This window comes from Lissotriton helveticus, chromosome 1_1 (assembly GCF_964261635.1).
Source record: "Lissotriton helveticus chromosome 1_1, aLisHel1.1, whole genome shotgun sequence".
Classification (NCBI taxonomy): domain Eukaryota; kingdom Metazoa; phylum Chordata; class Amphibia; order Caudata; family Salamandridae; genus Lissotriton; species Lissotriton helveticus.
The window spans coordinates 1,298,529,698-1,298,552,883 of NC_136057.1; the positions used below are offsets into that span (position 1 = coordinate 1,298,529,698).

A 23,186-nucleotide genomic window follows, 5' to 3' on the forward strand; every position below is an offset into this window, starting at 1 on the left:
TGTGCCCCGGCGAGATGTTTTCGACAATTGTTCGTACTTCAATCTCTTGAGAGGTTGGCCGGTGTTGAGGAGGGCCGCTTGTAATTTGCACCTGACTGTGCCCCGGCGAGATGTTTTCGTCAATTGTTCATACTTCATTCTCTTGAGTAGTTTGCCGATGTTGAGGAGAGCCGCTGGTAATTTGCACGCTGAGTGCATTGGATTTTTGGTCTACTCTTTGTACTGTGTTGTTTAAGCTCGCCTGGTAGGTACTTAAGTGGGCTGTTAGAATTGGTCCTAGTTGTTCTGGATTTTGGATGTTAACTGGAAGGTAGAATTCCTCTGGCTTTACGGGGTGCTGTTGAGGCTTAGTTGTTGTGCCTTTTTCTGCTGGTTCTTGCTGAGGTGATGTTAACGTGGCTAGCTCAGATTCTCTGCTTGCCGTGATCTGATGGAGTTGGGCAGATTTGTTGGAGGAGGACCTGATGGGCCCTGTACTTGCCTGATAGTATGAAGTTGAGTATTGTATTTGTACGTTGTCAGTATCAATATGTTTAGCGGAATCTCCTAGTTCCACTTTTCGATTGGTGGAGCCAGGTTCCGCTACGTTTTCTAGGTCTAGGTCCAAGTCCCTTGTCTTTTCTGAGCTGTCATTTAGTTCTTGGTCATTAGTGGTCCTGGTGTTAACTAAGAACCTGTTGCTTGATCCATTTAATTCTGTTTGTTGTTTTTGGTGTATTTTTTGAGGATCCATTTTGTGGATTTGTGCTACTGTTTGTTTTGAGTTTGATTTTATGTCACACTGAGAGAGAAAATTAAAATTGCTTGGTTGCAGAGGAGTTTGCAATCCTTTAATAGCGCTAGTTTTTAAAAATATTACGGTGCCAGGGTCTTTCAAAAATATAAATTTGGTGTAGATCTTGGTCTGGAAGGAATGTGGACTCTTCCGTTGGGAGGAGCCCTCTATTGTAATTAAGTTTTTAGTTCCCAGACTCGGCCTTAGGGTGGCCACTGGGTTTTAGCTTGGTTACTTTAGTCGTTGCTTTAAATGGTGTCCTAGTCTGCGTTGGAGAGGCATTGTAAGGAATTCTGCGTGGGCTGTGGTATACTGAGCTATTAGCTGAGGGGTTGTTGCGGCACTGCAGCACTCTTCAAGCGGTGGTATGTCGCTATTTTCTTCGAGCTTACCACATTTGACTTTTTGGGAGTCTGAATCTGAGCCAAGGGGGTTGTCGACCTTGCTCCCATTGTCAGACATGTTTTTCCTTTTTGTTGGTTTTGTTGTTTTTTGCGTAGATTTAGGAATGGTTGGGTTCTTTCTTACTGTACCGGACCTCATGTTTCCCCAATTAATATGCTTGGTTTATGTACTGGTTTTGTTGACTGGTTATGTCCCCCCTGCGTCTGTCTTCGTTATTATAATTTGACTTGATTTCAATACCGAATGTTGCTGTTACTGTTGGGTTAAGTGGGTCACCGGTACCTCGCTTGGCACAAGCCTACTGTGCGTGATGAAGATGAGTAAAGGACGAGGTGAGGGGGGTAGCTGGGCCCAACTTAAGACCCTTTGATCCAAAATTTGTGACAGCTCGTGACAGGAGGACTCCTGGGGGGTTCGCTGGGGAAACGCTTGGCCACAGTCTTGAATTAGATGCCTGATGTTGGTGTTTGTAGTGACTCGAGGCGAGCCCCCGCAACCACCACTAACAGAGACTAAGCTCAACTAGCACAGTGACACAACCCCCGCTTGCTGCTCGCCCCTCTCACCTGCAGCTCACCCAGCCCAGCAGTCTCCTGCAAAGCCGCTGCTCCACTGCCCCTCTGTCCCGCTGCTATCAGCACACAGTAGATGTTCCTGGGAGCTCCTAGGCAAATGCTGCAACTCCACTCTATCCACTCCCCAGGACCACGGCAACTACAGGGCAGAGCCGAGGTCGAGGCACTGTTGCCAGCGAGAGCAGCGCTGCAAACGGTGATGAAGGCGGTGGCGGTGGAACAGAAACGCCCAACCAGCTCCCTGCTGCTCCGCTCTGCAACCGCAGCGGGAACGGAGCGGGTGGGCGGGGGAGCACTCAGTCGGCTGGCCGACCCACCGCCGACCCACCAGGGGCGGGGCTCAAGTCCGCTCGGTTCCCGCTGAGAAGGGGACGCAACAGTACTTCCTTTCCGGGCCTTCAGCGGGCCTCTCCGGACCTCTCCAGGCCCCTCCGGGCTTCTCCGGGCCAGCCCAGCTCCCCGCAATGGAAGCGGCTGAGATGAGGACAAAGGGCGGTGAGTCGGAGTGCTGGGTGAAGCACTCGCGGCTCGCAGCTCGCACAGCAGTGCAACAGACCGCAGCAGCAAACAGCGGCGGCCAGAACCCAAAGGAAAGGAAATGTTCAAGGTCATTTATGCAGTAAACATTGCAACCACGGAATCGCATATTGCTGCGCTCTGCTTCGAAATAGTTTCTTTGGGTTCCCCTCAGTGCGCAATCCACTCCACCCGCGTCTGTATTGTTTTGAACGTGTATCCTACTTCTCTGCATATCGTATCTGTCGAGGAAAACCTCTATTTGATCGAAGATCTTTGGGAAGGCCATCCGGACTAACCGCGTCAGTCCACTTCGCAGTCGATGGAACGGACTCCATTCAAATTCTGCACTCAATGCCATACCAAGTATTACTATAACTCCTGAATTACTATTGTTTGTTTGGTATTTTTAGAGTGTATGTGTATATATATATAAATAGACTGTTGTACTTTGGGTTTGAAACCAGAAATCCTCAACCAGGCATGTCTCCTTAATAACACACTAGTGTTGATCTCTCTAGCTGCAGTGTCTGCAGCAGCTAAAGTGCATCTAATTGAGGAACTGGATATAAGCTTCCCTTCCTGGGCTTTTGCTTTGTGCTCATCTGGGAGGTGTTGTAGTAACTGCTCCATTTTGTCCCAGTGTGCCCTATTATATCTGGCCAGCAGGGCCTGGGTGTTGGCAATGTGCCAATGATTTGCTGCTTTGGCGTCTACTCGTTTACCGGAGGTGTCTAATAGTATTGGCTCTTTGTCTGGAGGGAGAGCATCCCCAACGGGCATTAGAGACAACCAAGGAGTCTAGTGGTAACTGTCCTTTAATAAACACTGGATCTAAGGGAGCAGGCTTATATTTGTTATCAATTCTGGAGTTGAGAATGCGAGCATGCACTGGATCTTTAAAGATTTCATTGCCATGTCTCATCATACCTTTAAGCATAGGTAGAGTGTGGCTAGCCCTTTGTGTGCCACTAAGCGTTCCAAATAGGAAATCTTCCTCTAGAGATTCCTTGTGTAACTGTACCCCATCAATCAAGCAGGACATTTGTAAAGCACACTACTCACCCGTGAGGGTCTTAATCCTCCAAACATTCCCCCACATTCTCACAAAATGTCACCAGAACATTTACATCTACTTCAGCATGAGGTCCAGTCACTCCTGTACAAAGAAGCCATAGAACCAGTGCTGTTACAACATCAAAGGACAGGCGTGTACTTTCTTATACCCAAAAAGGACGGCTCCTTGAGACCTATTCTAGACCTCAGAGAACTAAGCCTTTACATACTTTCAGAGCATTTCCACATGGTGACACTTCAACAAGTGCTCCCACTTCTACAGCAGGGCAATTTTATGTCTACTCTGGACTTAAAACACGCATATTTCCAAATTTCAATTCATCCTGCTCACCGCAAATACCTCAGATTGATGATAGCAGGCCATCATTACCAATTCAAAGTACTACCATTTGGAGTCACCACTGCTCCCAGGGTATTTACCAAATGTTTGGCAGTAGTCGCAGAACATCTGAGAAGACAACACATTCATGTCTTCCCATAACTGGACAGATGACTCATCAAAGCCAGCACTTAACAAATGTGTCCCCAACACACTCAAACCACTATTCACTTCACCAACTAGGGTTTACAATAATTGCGTTAAAGTCTCATCTACAGCCTTCCAACACACAACGTATCTGGGAGCCACGATAGACGCTCAAAGCTCTAGCCTCTTCTAATACAGCCAGCATTCACAGTATTAAGTCCTTTCTCACTCAATTTGAGCCCAAACAATCCTTACCAGCAAAAGTATTTATACAACTGCTAGGGATCATGAATTCTTGCATTATAATTGTTCCCCACAAAAGACTTCACATGCGTCCCCTTCCAGAATGCTTAGCAATTCAGTGGAACCAGTGGCAGGGTCAGATGACCGATCTAGTGTTGATAGATGGCTGCACCAATCACTCTCTGCAGTGATGGAACCCACAAAATGTATCCAAAGGGCGGCCTTTTCTTGACCCAGTACCACAGACCGTGCTAACAGCAGACTCATCGCTCACTGGTTGGGGCGTTCACCTACAAAGTCACACAATCCAAGGATTATGGACTCTAAAGTACAAGAGCCTCCATATATATCACATAGAGCTTCTAGCAGTGTTTCTAGTGCTCAAAGCCTTTCAAACTCACCTAATAGGCAAAACTGTCTTAGTCCGCGCAGACAACATGACAGCTATGTACTATATAGAAAAACAGGGGGGGTACTCTCTCCAACTGTCACGCCTAGCACAAGCCATTTGGAAATGGGCCATACATCACAAAATGTATCTCCTAGCAGAACATCTTCCAGGAGCAAACAATCAAATTGAAGTCCTTCCCAGCAGACAGACAGCAAATCCACGAGAGGGAACTTCATCCCCAGATTCTTCTTCCCTACTTTCAGGAATGGGAATTTCCTTACATAGACCTGTTCTCCACTGCTCAGAATGCAAAATACCCAAGCTTCGCCTCCAGGTTCCCACACATGCTCTCCAAAGGCAATGCCTTATGGATGAACTGTGCAAGTTATAAAGGGGGTGGCCCTTACAACTCTTAGACCTGGGTCATTACATAGGTACAAGAAGACGTGGTCTGAGTTATAAATCAATTTGCAAAAAACGTTATTAAGTATTACTTCATACCAATATACACCACATATTTATTAAATGCAATTAAATGGAGTTAAAGATGCAAAATTCAAAGTCAATTTGCATTTGTTCTTAGTAAAAGTTTACTCATATAAATTTCATCAAGGAATTTATCATCAGCGTTCATCATTAATTCAATGTAATTGTACAATCATTACATTAAAAGTGCTCTCAGTGTGAGAAGGAGGGGAAGTGAAGAGGTTGTGAGGGACTGGGTAAAGGTGGTGTGACATTAATAACATCACAATAAAATCAAAAACGCCTTAACAAACAAGTTAATATTAATGTTCCAAAATCACATCACACATAGGTGAGATATATTCATATCCTTGAATCCTATGGTGTGTTAGGTTGGCGTAGTCTACGTTTTGACCCCCATAAACGCTGGAGGGTTAATGTTGCCTCATGTTGGGGTCTTCGTCAGGACAAAGTTGGAGAGCCTATGGATCAATATAAATCCTAACATTTAGTATTCTAAGTAGTGTATTGGCTTTATAGTAGGAAGGGATGTAGGAGTTACCTACACGAAAACGACGGTCAGTGGCTGTGCCGTCGATGAGTGGGCCTTGGCGTGCTCCTTCCAATTCTGAAATGACATGAAATGAGGGAAATTCTCAATGGATAAATGCGGCTGAGGAGCCGAACACTAGTAATTTTTGTAGGGAGGGAGACTTACTTGGGCAGTACTCCTCTGGAGTCAGCGTAGAAACACTTGTCCAAATAATGGTTTTCTTATGGTCGACGTACTGGTCTGACACCGTTCTAAAAATCAATAGAGTGCACGGAATGAGATTCGGAGGAGGCCAGTAGTACATAATTAATCAGAAAAGTACGATGTGGAAGTTAAGATTAGACCATCGTGCTGTTCATGAAGCACAGGATTGCAAATCTGACCTGTGGGATGTGCATCATTATCTCTAGTAAATAACCGGGTCGTGATTCTAAAATGAAACAGTCTCAATGTCAAGTCACGGGCTCGAAACAATCCCTTGCGTACATGAGTACATTGAATACTGGGGAATGTACTAATCAGGAAGTGCTTAGGACTTCTTGAGCATCGTAACGGTAATAGTACCTTATGGGCGTCTGGAAGTCGCCGTCCTCACAGCACGGTTCCGTCGATGCATCTGTGGATGCTCGCGGTGCCGTCGCTAGATGCTAGGTGTACAAGGGCTCGGCATCGTCGGGCCAATCACGTCACTCCATGGTACGCCGCGTCAGTGTGAGGAAGGGAGCGTCTAAAAAGATAACTCTTAGTTATAAGGGATATACAGACGTCGGACCGGGTGTGTTCTTTGTTGTAAGGAGAGCGGTTGGGTCACGTAGACACCCTGCGGGCGCAAAGTCACTGCAAGGGCGCATATTGGATAAGGAATATGTGTCCAATACAGTCTCACAAATATGTATGTTATAAAAATAGCATAGTGGTCGCAATCTGGACATTCTTACAATGGCATTGCGTAAAATCCATGTCTATCAAGAGAAATGGCTAGTCGGCTATGATTGTTGCATAATGCCACTACAATGGTACATTGTATAATAAACATGCAGTTAGATAGATCTCAAGTTGTAATTGGTAATGTATAACAAAGGTCTGTACACAAGGATATATGTTATCTTATCAAAATAGCCTTGGGGTCGCAATCTGGACATTCTTACAATGACATTGCGTAAAAACCATATCTATCACGAGAAATGGAAAGTTGGCCGTGATTGTGTCATAATGCCAATACATTGGTACATATTATGATAAACATGCAGTTAGATAAATCTCAAGATGTAGAGCAAAGGTCAGTAGACAGTGTAATGCCTATATGTCAATCATAACAAAGAAAGTTAGCAATTTCAACACAACATGTGGAATTGCAAACTCAATTTCAAACATCAATCATAATTAATATTGGATTGTTAAAGGCATCTTAACGATACTAGCAAGTGCTCTGTATATTGATGGAGTTTATGACGCGGCAGTGCCTAACCCGCTAAATGTGTCTGCATAGCTGGTGGGTTAACCGTCCGCCCGCATTCCAGTGTGAATATTCGGGTTCAAGACCCGCCATTTGGGCAAAATTAGCATCTAGTTCATTGAGACCCCTGTTGATAGTCTTAAATTTGTGCATCCATTTGCACTCCCTGATGTTTAAGATGGAGTTCAAATTACCGCCTCTTGGTCCTAGGGTAATCTTTTCAAGTACAACCCATCTCATGGATTCGGGGGGGTGTTTTTGGTCCAAAAATGTTCAACAAGTGGTGCTCCTGCTGTTTGACAGCGGATCCTGCTGCAGTGCTGGAAGATTCGATTCTTGACCTTTTGTTTGGTTTGCCCAATGTACATCAGTTCGCATGGGCAAAGAATAGCATAAATTACTCCGCTGGGGTTGCGATTTGTAAAGGACATGAGGTCTATAGTCAGGTTGTTGTGGTTTACTTGTTTAGTCTCCCAACATGTTGGACATGCTTTGCATGTGGTGCATCTGAAATGGCCTACTACCTCTGGTAGATTCCAGAGTCCTTGAATAATCGGTGCCTGCGGTGTGTCTAGTAGGGATCGAACAACGTGGTCCTTCATACTTTTGGCCTTTTTGAAGGCATGCATAGGCGGATCTGGGGTGTCTATGATGTCTGCCACCAGGCCCCAATGTTTGTTGATAATTATGGATGAACTGGTCAGGGAGGTTTGCCTTCGCTTTTCCACCTCTCCCACTCATTCCGCTGGTAGTTTGGAAGCTCAGACAATCATCCCTCAAACTCATTCTCATAGCTCCCACATGGGCACGTCAACCTTGGTTCACCTCCCTGTTAGAACTCTCAGTAGTTCCACACCAAAAGCTGATAACTCAACTCCAGTCTCCTCACTCAGAGCCATTGAGAAATCAGGCATTTAAATCCCAAGCAACTCAACCTAGCAATTTGGATGGCTGCACCAATCACTCTCTGCAGTGATGGAACCCACAAAATGTATCCAAAGGGCGGCCTTTTCTTGACCCAGTACCACAGACCGTGCTAACAGCAGACTCATCGCTCACTGGTAGGGGCATTCACCTACAAAGTCACACAATCCAAGGATTATGGACTCTAAAGTGCAAGAGCCTCCATATAGATCACATAGAGCTTCTAGCAGTTTTTCTAGTGCTCAAAGCCTTTCAAACTCACCTAATAGGCTAAACTGTCTTAGTCCGCGCAGACAACATGACAGCTATGTACTATATACAAAAACAGGGGGGGGGGGGTACTATCTCCAACTGTTACGCCTAGCACAAGCCATTTGGAAATGGGCCATACATCACAAAATGTATCTCCTAGCAGAACATCTTCCAGGAGTAAACAATCAAATTGAAGTCCTTCCCAGCAGACAGAGACAGCAAATCCACGAGTGGGAACTTCATCCCCAGATTCTTCTTCCCTACTTTCAGGAATGGGGATTTCCTTACATAGACCTGTTCGCCACTGCTCAGAATGCAAAATGCCCAAGCTTCACCTCCAGTTTCCCACACCTGCGCTCCAAAGGCAATGCCTTATGGATGAACTGGTCAGGGAGGTTTGCCTTCGCTTTTCCACCTCTCCCACTCATTCCGCTGGTAGTTCGGAAGCTCAGACAATCATCCCTCAAACTCATTCTCATAGCTCACACATGGGCACGTCAACCTTGGTTCACCTCCCTGTTAGAACTCTTAGTAGTTCCACACCAAAAGCTGTATCTCAACTCCAGTCTCCTCACTAAGAGCCATTGAGAAATCAGGCATCCAAATCCCAAGCAACTAAACCTAGCAATTTGGCTCCCGAAGTCATAGAGTTTGGTTATTTACAATTACCACCAGACTGTATGAATATCCTAAAGAAGGCTAGGAAACCTACTACTAGGGCATGTTATTGCAGCAAAGTGGAAACGGTTTGTTATATACTGTAACAATATCAATTCCCTTAGATTAGCTTACACATATATTTGATTGCATTTAGTTACAAAACAGACAACACGTATCCCTTTTCAGACTACCAGTGATTAAAGCCTTTATGGAAGGACTAAAAAGAGTAATTCCACCAAGATATATATGTTGTCTGGGAGTGGAATTTGAATGTACATTTATGTTTGCTTCCATGCCTGGAGGTTTGTGGGATAGTCCAAGTCTGGCTGGAGGATCATTCACATTTTGTACTTAACCTGGTTGGAGAAGCGTTGAATAACCTCCTTATTAAATCTAATCTTGCATTTGCAAATGACATGTTTTGTATATTGCCTGTTACCGTCCCTAAATTCACAGGTAGAGTGGCCATCCGTATAATTGATTTTGTTCTGTGGTTAGATAATCTATCCCCTGCCATCTGTGAATATAATGTAGTGACCATAATCCAATTATGTGGGGCATACTTATAAGCCCCATTCTAGTTAAAGTATCTGACTTAGTTGGTGGCATAGAGGCTGTCGGAAATAATGGTAGTAGGAACAAATGGACTCGGTTTGAACCTATACCGTTTTTAACAACCCTCAAGAGTAACAATGACAGTAAGACAGTCATTTATTATTTATATAGTTAATTAAAACCTGTGCAATACAACCAAGTAAAAATAAATACATGAAACCACACTTAAAATGAATATATATTTAGCAGCAGTTACATTATAGTTTGAGGACCGGAGAAAGGGGTATAAAGTGCGGTGGTTATGGACCCAGTTTGTAGATTGCGGATTAAAGGCTGCTTGCTTCCGTGGTGGCTACAAGCGCCGACGGTGGATTGTGTTGGCTGGCTCTTGGCATTTTCTTTTCTACCAGTGCTAGAAACTTTACCAGCCTGCACTTGAGCTGCGGATCCTCTGGGTTGAGGCAGGCCAGCACTGCCTGTCTCCAGGTGCGAATCCCTCTTAAGTTGAACTGAGTTTTGAGCAGTCTGATCCGTTCTCGCTTCAGTTTGTTGCAGATGCAGAGCAGGTGTGGTAGGTTTTCAGTGGCTAACCCGCATAGTCAACAGCAGTTTGAGTATGTCTCCCTCTACAATGGTGGAAGGTGCGTAGGTGAAGGGAGAATCTACAGACAATGTTTTATTAACTTTTCTTTTACTTTTCTCGAATAGCTTAGGCTGAGATATTTTTGAGGGGCGAGTAGCCATTGATCGTCATCTAGGCATGAATGCTGCCTGAGAATGTAGCCTTATTTTCTACCAGTAAGAGGCTTTTAATTGATTTCCAAACCAGTTTTGTGAAGGCTACGTGACTGGCTGGGATGTCCCAGACCTGGAATAGCTTGGTGTTCGGAGGAAATTTCACACAGGCGATGTGCTCTGGTGCTGCAACTCTTGCCATAGATGGTGATTCAAGGTGTTAGGAGCGGTGTCCCTGATCTTATGCCAGCAGACAATGAATGCCTTTCCTTGACAGTGAATGTCTTGCCAGAAACTGTTTTATTAAGCCAAACTCCAACTGGATCTGTGCCGCAGAAAAGTAGTTTGGGATGTTAAAGATGAGTCTGTAAGCCTTGACTAGTATACTACCCAGAGTCTTAAGAGTCTCAAACTCTCAGGGCTTCGCTTCCATAGGTGATTGCTGGTAGTATTTTTGATTAAGCTACCTGGACTACAGGTGACCGCGTCAGGCCTTTAAGCTTCAGTTTGAGGTTCCTTAGTGTCAGTGCCGTCACTTTCCTTTTTAACGCTTCCTCCTGCATGACGAGTAGGCCCCACTTTTCAATTACTATGCCTGGGTACTTGTAGTTTAGATCAGTGTAGCCTCCAGATACCAGGTTTTTTTTTTCCTGTGGTCGTTGAAGGTCATTGTTTTAACTAGATTTACTTCCAGGAATTTCTCTGCTGGGTATGCCTGCATTGTTTTGAGGAGGTGTTGCATGCCCACCTATGCGTGGTTCACCAGGACAACATAGTCCGCTTTTAGGCAAATCGATAGCACCGCGTCCCCCAGCCTGGGGGCGTGCAAGTTGCCAGAGTTGAGTATCAGCGTCAGATCTGCCATGTGGAGATTGAATAGCACACATGCCTGTTTTAACCCTTCGGTAGTTGGAACTCGCCTTGAGAGGTGTGTGCCCTCACACCGTTTCACCTGCACCCAGGTGTCTGTGTGAAGTAAGAGTAACATGTCCAGCAGTGAATTTCCTGAAGAGCCTAGCCTATGTACTTGAATGCTGCTCTGAAATCTATGAAGCAAAGATGGAAATGCTGCTTACAGCATCTTCCCACGTCTATGAGAATTGCCAGGATGTTGGTAGTTGTGCCCGTGGATTTGGAGAATCCATTTTGATTGAGTGGGATGTTGATGAGGTTTGCCGATGCCCAGGCTTGGACTTCCTCTAAAATAGTGCCTGCAAAGTATTTTCCCTCATTGTCGATCAGAGAGATCAGGAAGTAGTGTTTTGGTGTGGATTTGTTTCCACTTTTATGTATTGGAGAAATGACCGAGCCTTTCCAGGAGGCTGGGAGTTTGCCCAGGAATCTGATTTCTCGGAAGACAGGATCCAGGGTCTTTGCCCAGTACTCAACGCCCAGCCTGAAGAGGGCTGATGGGACCTCATTGGGCCCCTGGTTTCTTTCTCTCCTGCCTTTGGTGATTTGGCGCTTGATGATTGCAATATGAGTGGTTGGTTAGAGAGAGGGACCAGCTGTGTTGTGGGTCAGGGTTTGGGGTATTTTTCCTCACCGTGCTCACTGGGTGGCTCTGGTTTGGCAATTGAAGTGAGCCCTCAGTAAGTCCACTCAAATCTTTTCAGAGATGTGGGATATCACGCCTTCCTGGGCTGGATGCATTATTTTATTTACCGTACCCCAAGTTTAGCTCAGAAGTCATCTTTTCGAGTTCTTTTAGCATTCCATTTGAATTATTTTAACAAGCTTTTTTGTTGGTGGAGTAGAGATTGAAACTGTGAGCCTCCAGAATTGTATGTCCGTGATCTCAGCATGCGGTTTATGGCCCTTTTGAGTTGTTTCAGATGCTTGCGATGAGCGATGGAAATCCGACCTACTTGCTTAGTATTTTAGTTGAATCTTGCTTTGGCTGTCATGGAGAAAGAATTAGCTAGGTTAGCAGTGCAGCTGTCCCATCTGTTAGTGAGGCTGCAGCCTGCAGGCGTTTCTTGTGCTTGTAATAGATCCTTTGTTGATTGAAGCACCTCCTCTGTGATTTCCAGGGCAGTTTTGATTTTCTTAAGATTGGTCATATAGCTAAAGTATGGAACTTTGGACGAATATACCAATGCAGGCGCTGCTGCTAGGAGGAGTGCCTCCGTGACCGATGTTCGCTATTCCTTTTGTCCCCTAGATGGAATGTAGAGACTCGATGAAACAAAGAAAGCAAGACAAACGTATAGTCTAAAGATGAGCAGTTGGATGCAGAGTGAAAGGAAGCCTCCAGCGGGGAGTCCTCAGGGAATTTTCCATTGAGCACCCTGAAGTTGATGTGCTCCAAATCTTCCAGTAGGCGTCTGGCTGTTTTGCTTGTTCTGCCATAGGGGCTCCTGCTTTGTTCTGGGATATTCCAGTATGAGGACTGTCCCTTCACTTCATCCTTCTCCAAGGTGCCTAGAAGATGTAGATCCAGATCCCCAGTTAAGATGAGGTCAGGAGTATTCCAGATTGCTTATGTGTGCCAGGAGCTGGTCCACGCGTTGTTCCGATTCTTGTTTGTTTCATTTCGGGTGTATGTAGGTGTTGAACATTATTACCTCCTCCTCGTTCCTATCAAGTGAGTCATAATGAGGTTAGAGCCTCCTTTTATGTCATATGTAGTGCAATTAAGGCCCTGTTGTCTTGCACCTAAAGTGTGAATAAGGGCAAACAATAAGGTTAGTTTGACCGGGCTTGTAACCAAGAGCATAAAAATCTGAAAGAATTGTTACCTTCAATTCCTAGAGATAGAGTAGTGGTACTAGGTTGTAGATTAAGATATAAACGGGCACTGGAACGTAAGAGAACTACAATCGGAAATTAAGCCTGGGTGAAACTAATAAGGGCTAGCATGACTAAAGAATATAATATATTTTGGAATAACATTAATTCTCCCTATATTTTTATAGAATTGACAGCACCTTCTGTTAAGTTTTTTTTAATTCCCTCCTTGGCTTGGGTAAACAATTTTAGCTATATTTATTATTTGTCTAAAGAGGCAAACAATGTAACATGACAGAGGAATTTAGTTAAAAATACCAATGCCTGTACTATTCTTTTTAAGGTGACTGAAATCTGTTCTGCTAGAAGTATTCCAGCAAAGCTCTGGGGCCAGATGGTTCCCAGTGGACATTCATGAGAACAATGCTGATGTCTGGGCACCAATCGTAACTAAAGTGTTCCAGACTGTTGAGGGAAGGGAATTCCCATCAACCTGGTCCCAGTCTATAATTATGCCCATTTTTACAAAGGGGACTATACCTGCACCTAAATGCTACCAGCCCCCTTTTAGATTCCTCAGCAAAGAGGATGGCGAACATATTATTAAGAGGTTGGAATTATGGGCGGAGGAAAACTAGATTGTCAGATAGACAATTACATTTATAAGTCAAATGCTCCAGAACGCTACCTGCAAAGCTTGCTATGGCCCAAATGGCAACTGCACTAATCTTTTTTGTCTTGTAAGGGGGGGTTAGGCAAGGATGTGCCGTTGCGCCCTTTTTATTCACACTCTACATTCATTGCCCAGAAAAGTTTTTAGTTACAAAATGCAATAATTTTTTTCTTGTAAGTCCCTGCCTGTTTCCCACCTTACTTTTATCCGGATGATGCAGTTTTAATGGCAAGAATGGCAAGTGGCCATAAAAAAACAACTTCTAGATTCTATTACATCCTTCATGGAACAATTAGACCTTATAAAACATTTCAGTAAATGTGTGGACATGGAGCATGTAAGACACACTCCCATACTATTTATGGTCCTTGTTTAGTAGAGTGCTTACTTTTACGTATCTGGGGATTCACTGGGAACAGGGCCCATTTAAGAAATATAAGGAACCAACAGTTTTACAAATCGAATGAGGCAGTTTTCAGATTTTCTTCAAAGCTGGGTTCCAAACCTCTTAAGGAGATGTGTACCATCTACAAAAGAAAGTTCCTTGGCTGGGCTATATATAAAAAAACTGAATTTTTAATGATTTTGTGACTTTTGAAGATTTTGAATCCTTAATTTTTTACTCTGAATCTAAAATGAAATTCCTATTTAATCAAGTTAAGGACTAGGAGAGGGCACAGAGAGAGATTGAAAAACCTGCAGTTAGAACACGCTGTCTGTTACTATCCAGTGTGGGCATCCAACCAATATCTTGCGATCGTGCTAAATCGGCATCATAGATATGTGTTGACTCACTTTCATTTAAATATTGTGCATTTTATGGTGGCCTTCCAGGAAGATGGGTCAAATTTTATTTTACAAAATGTAGACCAGCACTTTTGTTCCTGCAATAGTTGGGCTCTGGGCCCGATTTTGACTTTGGTGGACAGGGTTTTACACCGTCAGGGCGACGGAGTAAGGTACTCTGTTGCCTTGATGTAGTCTCCGCCTTCCAAATTTTGTAATGGGGCCTTTTTTCAGTTTTCAGTGCTTCTCACTGCCAGGTTTTACCTGGCTGTGATGGGCATTGAAAACTGGCCTAATCGCCCCCTCTAAATCGGGTGGGCGGACACTTGGGCAAACGTCCAACAGCCCTTACTCCATTGGAGGTTTATGTCAGTGGTGGACATGGAGTAGTCTCCACCGTCGACATAATGAAGGTCCGGTCAACTCTAAATGCGGCGAGAGTACAGTTTGGTGGAGAAGGTACACAGTAACCACTGCGATGAAGTACTCTCTGCCAAACTCTAAAAGGGCCCGTTGTGTCTATGTGCCTAGCTTTGGTTAGCTTTGTACAGCAGGCTGTCAGGATTGGGACACGTTTATTAAATTCAGAAGGAGTAAATCTTAACAGAACAATTTCTGTGAGCATGCAATTTTTAACCGTGAGTTATCTTGGTGTATTTTGTTAATTGTATGTCATTTTATTCACTTTTTTATGGTTTACCTTTTTAAACCAAATAAAGACTGAATTGAACTGAGTTCCTTTTATAATCACGGAATATAAATCTATTCTTTTTGGTTAGCTTAAACTAATATGATGCACATTCCATGACGGGCAAGGTTTGGCACTTACTTGCCATAGTCCTAAAAGCCTGGCATGGATCTGGTCCCGTAGACATACTTTTGACACCCCTGAATTACTTGCTTTGTCAGAGGCTTTTTGATGTCAGAAATGATTTGTTCTTTGACTTTCATTGCAGTGGTCTGTCCGTGCTTCTCCGTGTCAAATGGGAACTGAGTCGGCTCCAGCGGTCAAAGAGCAGTGTGCCCAGCATCTTCCAGAACACTGTCCGCCGGCACCCCAACAAAGTTGCCCTCATCTTCGAGTCTACAGGGGAGCAGTGGACCTTCCGCCAACTGGACGAGTACTCCAACCGTGTGGCCAACTTCCTCTTGCAGCAGGGCTACCTACCTGGGGATGTGGTGGCCATCTTCATGGAGAGCCGGCCTGAGTTTGTGGGCCTGTGGCTTGGAATGGCCAAGATGGGCGTGCATGCTGCGCTCATCAACTTCAACCTCCGCTTGGACTCGCTTATGTTCTGCATCACCACGTCTGGAGCGAAGGCCTTGATCTTTGGAGGGGAGCTGAGTGCAGGTGAGGGACGCCTGTGGGGTCCTGATAAGTGTTCACTAATGATTGTGGGTAGAGAGAGCGGGTGATGGTGATGGGCTAATGTAGGCATATCTTAACACCAGCGTGAGCGTAATGCACTGATTGGGGTACAGGAGGAGGATGAGGTGCTCCAGCTGAACTGTATTAATGCCTGTGGGGACTTACGGGTATATTTAAGTACTTGGAAGATGGGATTCTGTGGTCGGCTTAGAGCACTCTGAGACCTCTATAAATGTTCGGGGATAGGGCTTGGCAAAGGTGTATAGCAGCACTCAAGGGCGAGGGCGTTCACTGGTGTGAGCACCTGCATGACAGGTGTCAGTTCTGAAAAGCGGATCTAGGTACCGGTTTGTGCAGATGTTTCATGTCTAATAGCATTCGAGGGCGGGGATAAGCATAAGTGTAGTGGTTGCTGTGCCACGGGTAACCTTGTGTGAGCACTTGAGTGATGCACAACAGGACTAGCGAACAGCAGGATAAGCACTGTGAGGTGGCACCTGTGACATAGGTACTAGCGCTCCAGGGGGAGAGAGTGTTGATGTTCGTCCCTGCACCACCTCTGTAGGATACATGTGGACTCTCAAAGGCTCACAGAAGTGGGCATAGAACAAATGTGTTCCTTGGATGGGTGCAGGTTAGATTGTAAATGTTAGCTGCATAATGGATAAACCTGGTCTGTGGCACTTGTTATGATAGGGCCCGTGCCTCGTGCAGGAATTAACACCGTACCAAAGAGATCCACACTTGGGAATATTGGAAGGAGGTCTCCCTCTGTGCAACCCCTTGGACCAGGAGCTGGGCGATCATGCATGCACCCACTGTGTCCCCAAGGAATGTCTAGTGATCAGAGATGGGATACCCCAAAGGGAGGCCTCTGTGGTCAGGTTCTAGTTGATCCTTGAATGATTATTCTGTGGTGGCAGGTGGGCAAGCCATTAACATAACGCCCTCATTGTCCTGAGGGTGACCCCAACCCACTTAAAATGCACCTGAGACTTGGTATAAGAGTGGAACCTGTACAACGTGCTTGGGGTTGATTGTATGGGTGGCTTCTCTTCTGAGATTGGTTGTATGAGAGTTCAGGCTTCAAAGTGGCTTGCCAGTGCTTAATTTGTAAAATATTAACTGCCAGGGCCTCAGATATTTCTCAGGAGGCCACTGTTGCTTGGGCCACTTCAGGTCCCTGACAGGGCTGCCAAATGTCAGTAACAATAACACCTATTGACATTACAGTCCTACATATGTTTCGATTTGGCCTCTACTAGGTGACCCAAAGCAGTAAGATGGTCTGATCACCCTAGTATTTTTTATTAGTTTTACTCGTATATTTAATTGTTCAACACTAAGCTATTTTTTTTCTTCTAAAAAGACTTTTTTTTTTTTAGACGGACTACATGACGGACTGCCTTAAATATGTGTGGTGTTATGAAACAAGTTCCAGTGCCTAGCACCGGAAGGCACCAGCACAAATTAAGCACTGGTCTTGCGATTGATTGTAAAGGTGCCCATTGTTTGAAGTTCAGGGTTCAGTATCAATAGTACCACTTGTATACGGGTAGTCATATCAGAAAGCATTGTACCCACTGTACAAAGCGGTCCTTGCTCCTTCTAACAGCGATGCCCTCTTGTTTTGTTATAATAGCGATTTCCGAAGTAAACGAGCAGCTGGGGAAGAACATGTCCCGGTTCTGCAGTGGAGAGTTTCCTCTAGAGTCAGTGCCGGAAGGCACCAAGCACTTGGACCCTCTGCTGGCGGCAGCAGCCAACACTCCAGTTCCCTGCCCAGCGACTGGAATGAATGGTGAACAAAATTCCTTTTAACTTATATGATAAAAACTGTGGGCCTCATTTATGGGATTGGTTGCACAGGGCTGTGCAGCAAGTAACCTTTCTGTGCTGATATGAGACACAGTGAAAGGGCCAGAATGCACTGTATTTACCCAGTTCGGGCATTCCTGTCCTTTCCCTCTGCACTGGTGCCTGTGTTGTGGCAGGATTGTTTTTGTTCAATACAAAAGTGGGAACCACCTGTGGACAATGTTTAACGGGGTCCAGTGTACCTGTCCAGTCAACTAAATCGTAAAAGAGTATAAAGTTCCCCCGGGGAAAAGAACAACTAAGAGGTATGTGTGTGTATGGGAGTAGAGAAGAAGCAGGGAACAGGGTGTTCCCTTGTTGGAACTAGAAGACCTCACACACCCAGAAAACTAGGTGTCATGCTTCATCATTGGTCTCCTGCTCCTCGTCAGACTGGCGCTGCAATGTCCGACGGGCGCCTTAGGCGCTCTTTGTTGGAGTTCTTTTGTTCGAGGAGAAATAATAATATTTCTCCTCGTTACGCCTGCCCTGGGGAGGTGTAAGATGTTGATGCATTCCCAGGTTTACAAGTACTTTTTTTAAAAACCTGGGACAGGGTCAAAACCCATGGGAGTTGCGTGGGGAAAACCCACTGCAATGCCCATAGAATGCCTCCCTTGAGTAAGGCAGGATATCAAGCTGAGAGGAATGATTCAATTAAGGTAGTCAGAGGCCAGAATCTACGAACAAATATTTCAACAGCAGTGTTACCTCTGACACCATAAATCGCACTAAATTTTCAGTCACAGATGTCCCTTTTATTGACTCTGTGGTTCCTTAGTAACTGCTTCTTTTTTCTTCAAAGAGCTTTTTGAACCTTTGAGTGTCCCTTCACCAAGTACATTAAAAACTCATCAGTATTTCATAGTAAGCATCACAATTGTAGATAACACATATATACATGACATAAATTTACTGGACAACAAAAACCATTATTGAAACATTAATACACAGAAAAAATGATTATAGGTTTGATTTTGCCATACATCGTTCTGTATTTTGATTCACTTCAAACATTGCTGTGAGTTACTACAGTCGTGTCTGGGGAATCGCCTATATCTATGTGTTATCCCCAGATCGTTTAGTGTCCTAATCTTTTCGTGCCAGAATTGGATCCCACTTTGTTCTAGGCACTTTCTATATTTGAGGTCCTGATAGGGGTCAGAGACTATTATGCAACTTGTCAGTCTGAGTCCGAACAATCCGGCTCTACTAGCTGAATCAAACAGTGTCCCTTGGTGTCTTCTTTATCTCTGGACCACTAAATAATGCCAACGCTTTTCAACCTTATAGATGTGGGACCATCACTTTGTGCAAAGGTCTTCATCAGGGCGAGATAGAATTGGGGTAGGACATCGTTGAATCGGCATCTGTTGCAGAATACTGTTGCTGTGGATTTTTTACCGATATTGCTTGTATATATCACAGCAATTCATCTGCTGTGTCTTCTATGGCGTGTCCGGACTGGTAGGGTACTCGTGCAGCTGTGTCATTTGGCGGGTTCCGCTGTTCCAAAAGGGGGATTCTCGTTCGAGAATTCCCCTTTGGCATGTTCCGCTGTTTCAAAAGGGGGATTCTCGTTTGGGAATTCCCCTTTTGAAACAACAGAACACGCCGGATGACACAGCTGCACGAGTACCCTATCAGTCCAGACACGCCATAGAAGACACAATAGACGATTTGCTGCGATATATAAAATCAATATCGGTAGAAAAATCCACAGCAACAGTATTCTGCAACAGATGCCGATTCAACGATGTCCTACCCCAATTCTATCTCGCCCTAATGAAGACCTTTGCACAAAGTGATGGTCCCACATCCATAAGGTCGAAACGCGTTGGCATTATTTAGTGGTCCAGAGCTAAAGAAGACACCAAGGGCGCTGTTTGATTCAGCTAGTAGAGCCGGATTGTTCGGACTCACACTGACAAGTTGCATAATACTCTCTGACCCCTATCAGGACCTCCAATATAGAAAGTGCCTAGAAAAAAGTGGGATCCAGTTCTGGCACGAAAAAAGTAGGATTCTAAACGATCTGGGGATAACACATAGATATAGGCAATTCCCCAGACACAAGTGTAGTAACTCACAGCAATGTTTGAAGTGAATCAAAATACAATACGATGTATGGGAAAATCAAACCTTTAATAATTTTTTCTGTGTATTAATGTTTCAATAATGTTTTTTGTTGTCCAGTAAATTTATGTCATGTATATATGTGTTATCTACAATTGTGATGCTTACTATGACATACTGATTCGTTTTTAATGTACTTGGTGAAGGGACACTTAAAGGTTCAAAAAGCTCTTTGAAGAAAAAAAAACATTTACTATGGAACCACAAAGTCAATAAAAGGGACATCTGTGACTGAACATTTAGTGCGATTTATGGTGTCGGAGGTAACACTGCTGTTGAAATATCCCTTGAGTAAGGCGACACACCAGCATAAACCACCTTCATGATAGTTACTAAAATTCTTTGTGAGGGTGGGATGGGGTTCACCTGGCTCAAACAGCAGCAAAACACTTTGTAGAGGACATTTTCAGTGTAACAAGAGCATCTTGAACATGAAGTGCTGTACACAGAACTGTGTGTGTGTCTATGTTTAGGTGTATGGGTGTGGGTGTAAGCAAGATGAGACATTTTATTGATACAGTGGTATGATGGGAACCTGATTTTTTGTTTTTATTCTTTACCTATTTATATTACACTTATTTAGAAGCTCAGGCACTTATAGTTGGCGATGTACCCAGAAGGTGCGGTTAAAAAACAGGACCCAGATGCCAAGGGCAACAAATTAGCTACTAAACCACATCTCCTCCGTCCAGAAGGAGGCTCTTCCAACCCAGAGAGCTGAACTAAGACCATGTAGTGCCACAATCTAGTACTGCACAGAAAGGTGATTTGAGGCGTGGCAGAAGATGTCAAAAAGAAAGAACAAAGTGCATCTTTATTGAATGCACGCTACCAGACTCTGTCACATATGTCCCTCTTTTCTTGGCACTGGAGACCCTAGAGAGAAGGACCTGGGTGTCTGTAACAATTGCACACCTCTGGGTCGTACTCCTTTCGCTCCTAAGTTTACCCTAAGGAACGCTTATAGTCATTCCGTGAAATGAAATATTTCGAAATAAAGCTATACAACAACAACAACAACATAGTCATTCCGTTTCTGCTGTGCCTGCTTGGTGGTGACTTGTCATTTGTGTTGGATGGACGCTTAGATAATTTACCACCACTGGCAAATGGCAAACAGTCCTAACATGCAAGTTGATCTCCTCTCACTCAAGGGTTACTACATAGAGCATCCATCATGACTGCCTGTATACAGTGCATGCCGTGCAAGGATGTAGCTATCCACGGTGCAGAAGATGCAGTGGCACCAGGACCCAGATGCCTCAGAGGCCCGCTCAACCCAGCCAGGGGTCCATTTTCTTTTCTTGCATTAGGGCCTGTGACACTTATGCTACGCCACGGATACTGTACACTGCCCTGGTCCTAAGGGGTGGATTTGATAGAAGAGACCCACAGTTAGGCAGAACAGCTGCACATAAATATATAGTGCATACTCTATCTCTCACTCCAATTTCTACTACTATACTCCTAGTGATAGGGTCCTAACGGATTATAAGAGCACCAATGTGGTCATTCACATACGATTAAAAAATACCTCCTACATAGACAGACAGTTCTACACTCTTCCAACCAAGCCGTCAACTATGGTGTGGATGATACCTGTCCAATAATGCACTTAGTGCTTTCTCAGAGGTATTAAAGGCTATATAAATGCAACTGAAAACAATCATATACAGCAGTGATACTCAAAGCTTGGCCCAGGAGTCACATGAAGCCTTCCTGACCTTTACATGTGGCCCCCTGCTCAACAGCAGCCCTGGGCTCCTGGTTTCTCAACTCAGCACTTGCATTGAGAAATAAGTTAAATATGGAATGCATTTTTGTTTGAATCATGTTCGTATTTTGTTTTTTGTATAAAATAACTGTAATGCATAACCATGTTTCTTTTATGGCTGTATAGCCGAAATAAAGAATTTTGAAAGTTAAATAACCAGGCAAACGTTTATTTAAATGTTAATTTAAGTTAAAGAAAGGAAGTAACTAGGTTATTCTGCACCGCTTAACTTTAGAAACACCTTTAATTTTAAAGACATTGTGCAGAAAAAATGTAAAAATAAGATACGGTCTCTTCAAATTAAAAAAGTGTATTTCATTAAGATGTAGAACCGTTTCACCTTAGTACATGACATTATATGAGTGCATTAAGAAGTATTTTTTTTAAAGCCATAGTTTTCAAACATAAATTTACAAACTTTCATTTTCCCCCCACCCTGACGAAAATGTCAATAGTGAACTAAGATGCAAGTCAGTTGTCAGGTGAACTCTTTGGGCTTGGTTCCTTTTATACATGAACAACATTGTAGTTCATAAAATCAAATACAGGAAAACGTTTTCTACAATGCACATCCTGAAGTCCTGTATTTCAACGCCTTTGTATGTGTGATAATAAAGAAAAAGAAGGGAAACTGAAAAAAAACAATTGACTACAATCACACAGTTTGGTTAAGTGGGGAAGCTTAGATTAATTAAAGTTTTCTGATTTCAGATTGTACAATTCAGTAACTAGATATATATATATGCTTTGCTTTCCCTACACCCATCTTTCTGGCACCGCCCCCTTGGAACTCACCGCTCCTAACCGCCACCTTGCTGGCATCAATGCGGCTCCCAGTCACATCACAGACAAAAATGTTATGGCCCCTGGGGAAATGTTTGTGAGTACCCATGATATATGACTTATGCAGAATGCAACGGTCTGACTCGCTCTTGGACCACCTATGCACATGCACCACCCCGCACCTCAAAGAGCTTCACTGGCTCCCTGTACACAAACGAGCACTCTTTAAGCTCCTCTCCCACATGTACAAAGCCTTGCACAATGTAGGCCTCGCTTTTCTCAAAAGCCGCATCAACTTCCACAATCCGACCAGAAACTTACCTTCAATGTTGGCTTTTGGCATGGGCGGTCTGGGCCCTGGGGACACAGGGTGCCAACTTTTAGAGGGGCCTACTGACCTGTCTGCATGAAGGTTGTACATGCAGCAGTCTCCAACTGACCGGGCTGCAGTGACTTCCTATACTGCTTTTAATTTATTTTCATTTAATAGGCTGCAGGCACCATGTTTAGCGCCTATTAACTCCCACAATTCCCCTCTAAATCTCCCTCTCACCCCGCCATGCTACATATTCACATCCCATTACCGCACCACCACCACCACCACCGTATCACCGGTGTGAAGGAGGTAAGATATGGGTAATTAAGAAATGTTTGTGTTCAGAGGCAGTTACTGCGGGAGGTAGCAACGGGCCTGTGAATAGAAACGGGACCCCCTGCTGCTTCTTATTTTAGTGACTAGCAGCAGCAGCAGCCTCGGTGCCAGTGTGTTTCCTCCCAGGGCCCTATCCGAGCAAAATCCGGCTTTGCTTTGCCTACGATGAGCCAATCTCCTGCTCGCTCACATACCTCGCATCAGCAGAGCAGGTTTTTGAGCCTTCTTGTACCTCACACCCAAGGCCTGGGCTGGAACGACCCATGCACGATTCCCTGCACATCAGAGTCACATCTTCAGTCCTTAAATTTCACCAGCAACTGAATTCATGGCTCTTTATCAGAACCCCCGGCTCGGCCAGCTCAGTTCCCATCTTTT

At 44.4% G+C, this 23,186-nt stretch overlaps 1 protein-coding gene across 1 annotated transcript in view; it reads left to right on the top strand.

Annotated features, from left to right (window-relative positions):
* The window catches only part of SLC27A1 (solute carrier family 27 member 1), a 225,170-nt gene that overhangs the window by 46,080 nt on the left and 155,904 nt on the right, over positions 1–23,186 (top strand). The window contains exons 2-3 of the mRNA XM_078681203.1: positions 15,194–15,588; positions 17,249–17,407. Of these exons, the coding sequence (XP_078537329.1) occupies positions 15,194–15,588; positions 17,249–17,407 (554 nt within the window). The remainder of the gene's footprint in view (positions 1–15,193; positions 15,589–17,248; positions 17,408–23,186) is intronic.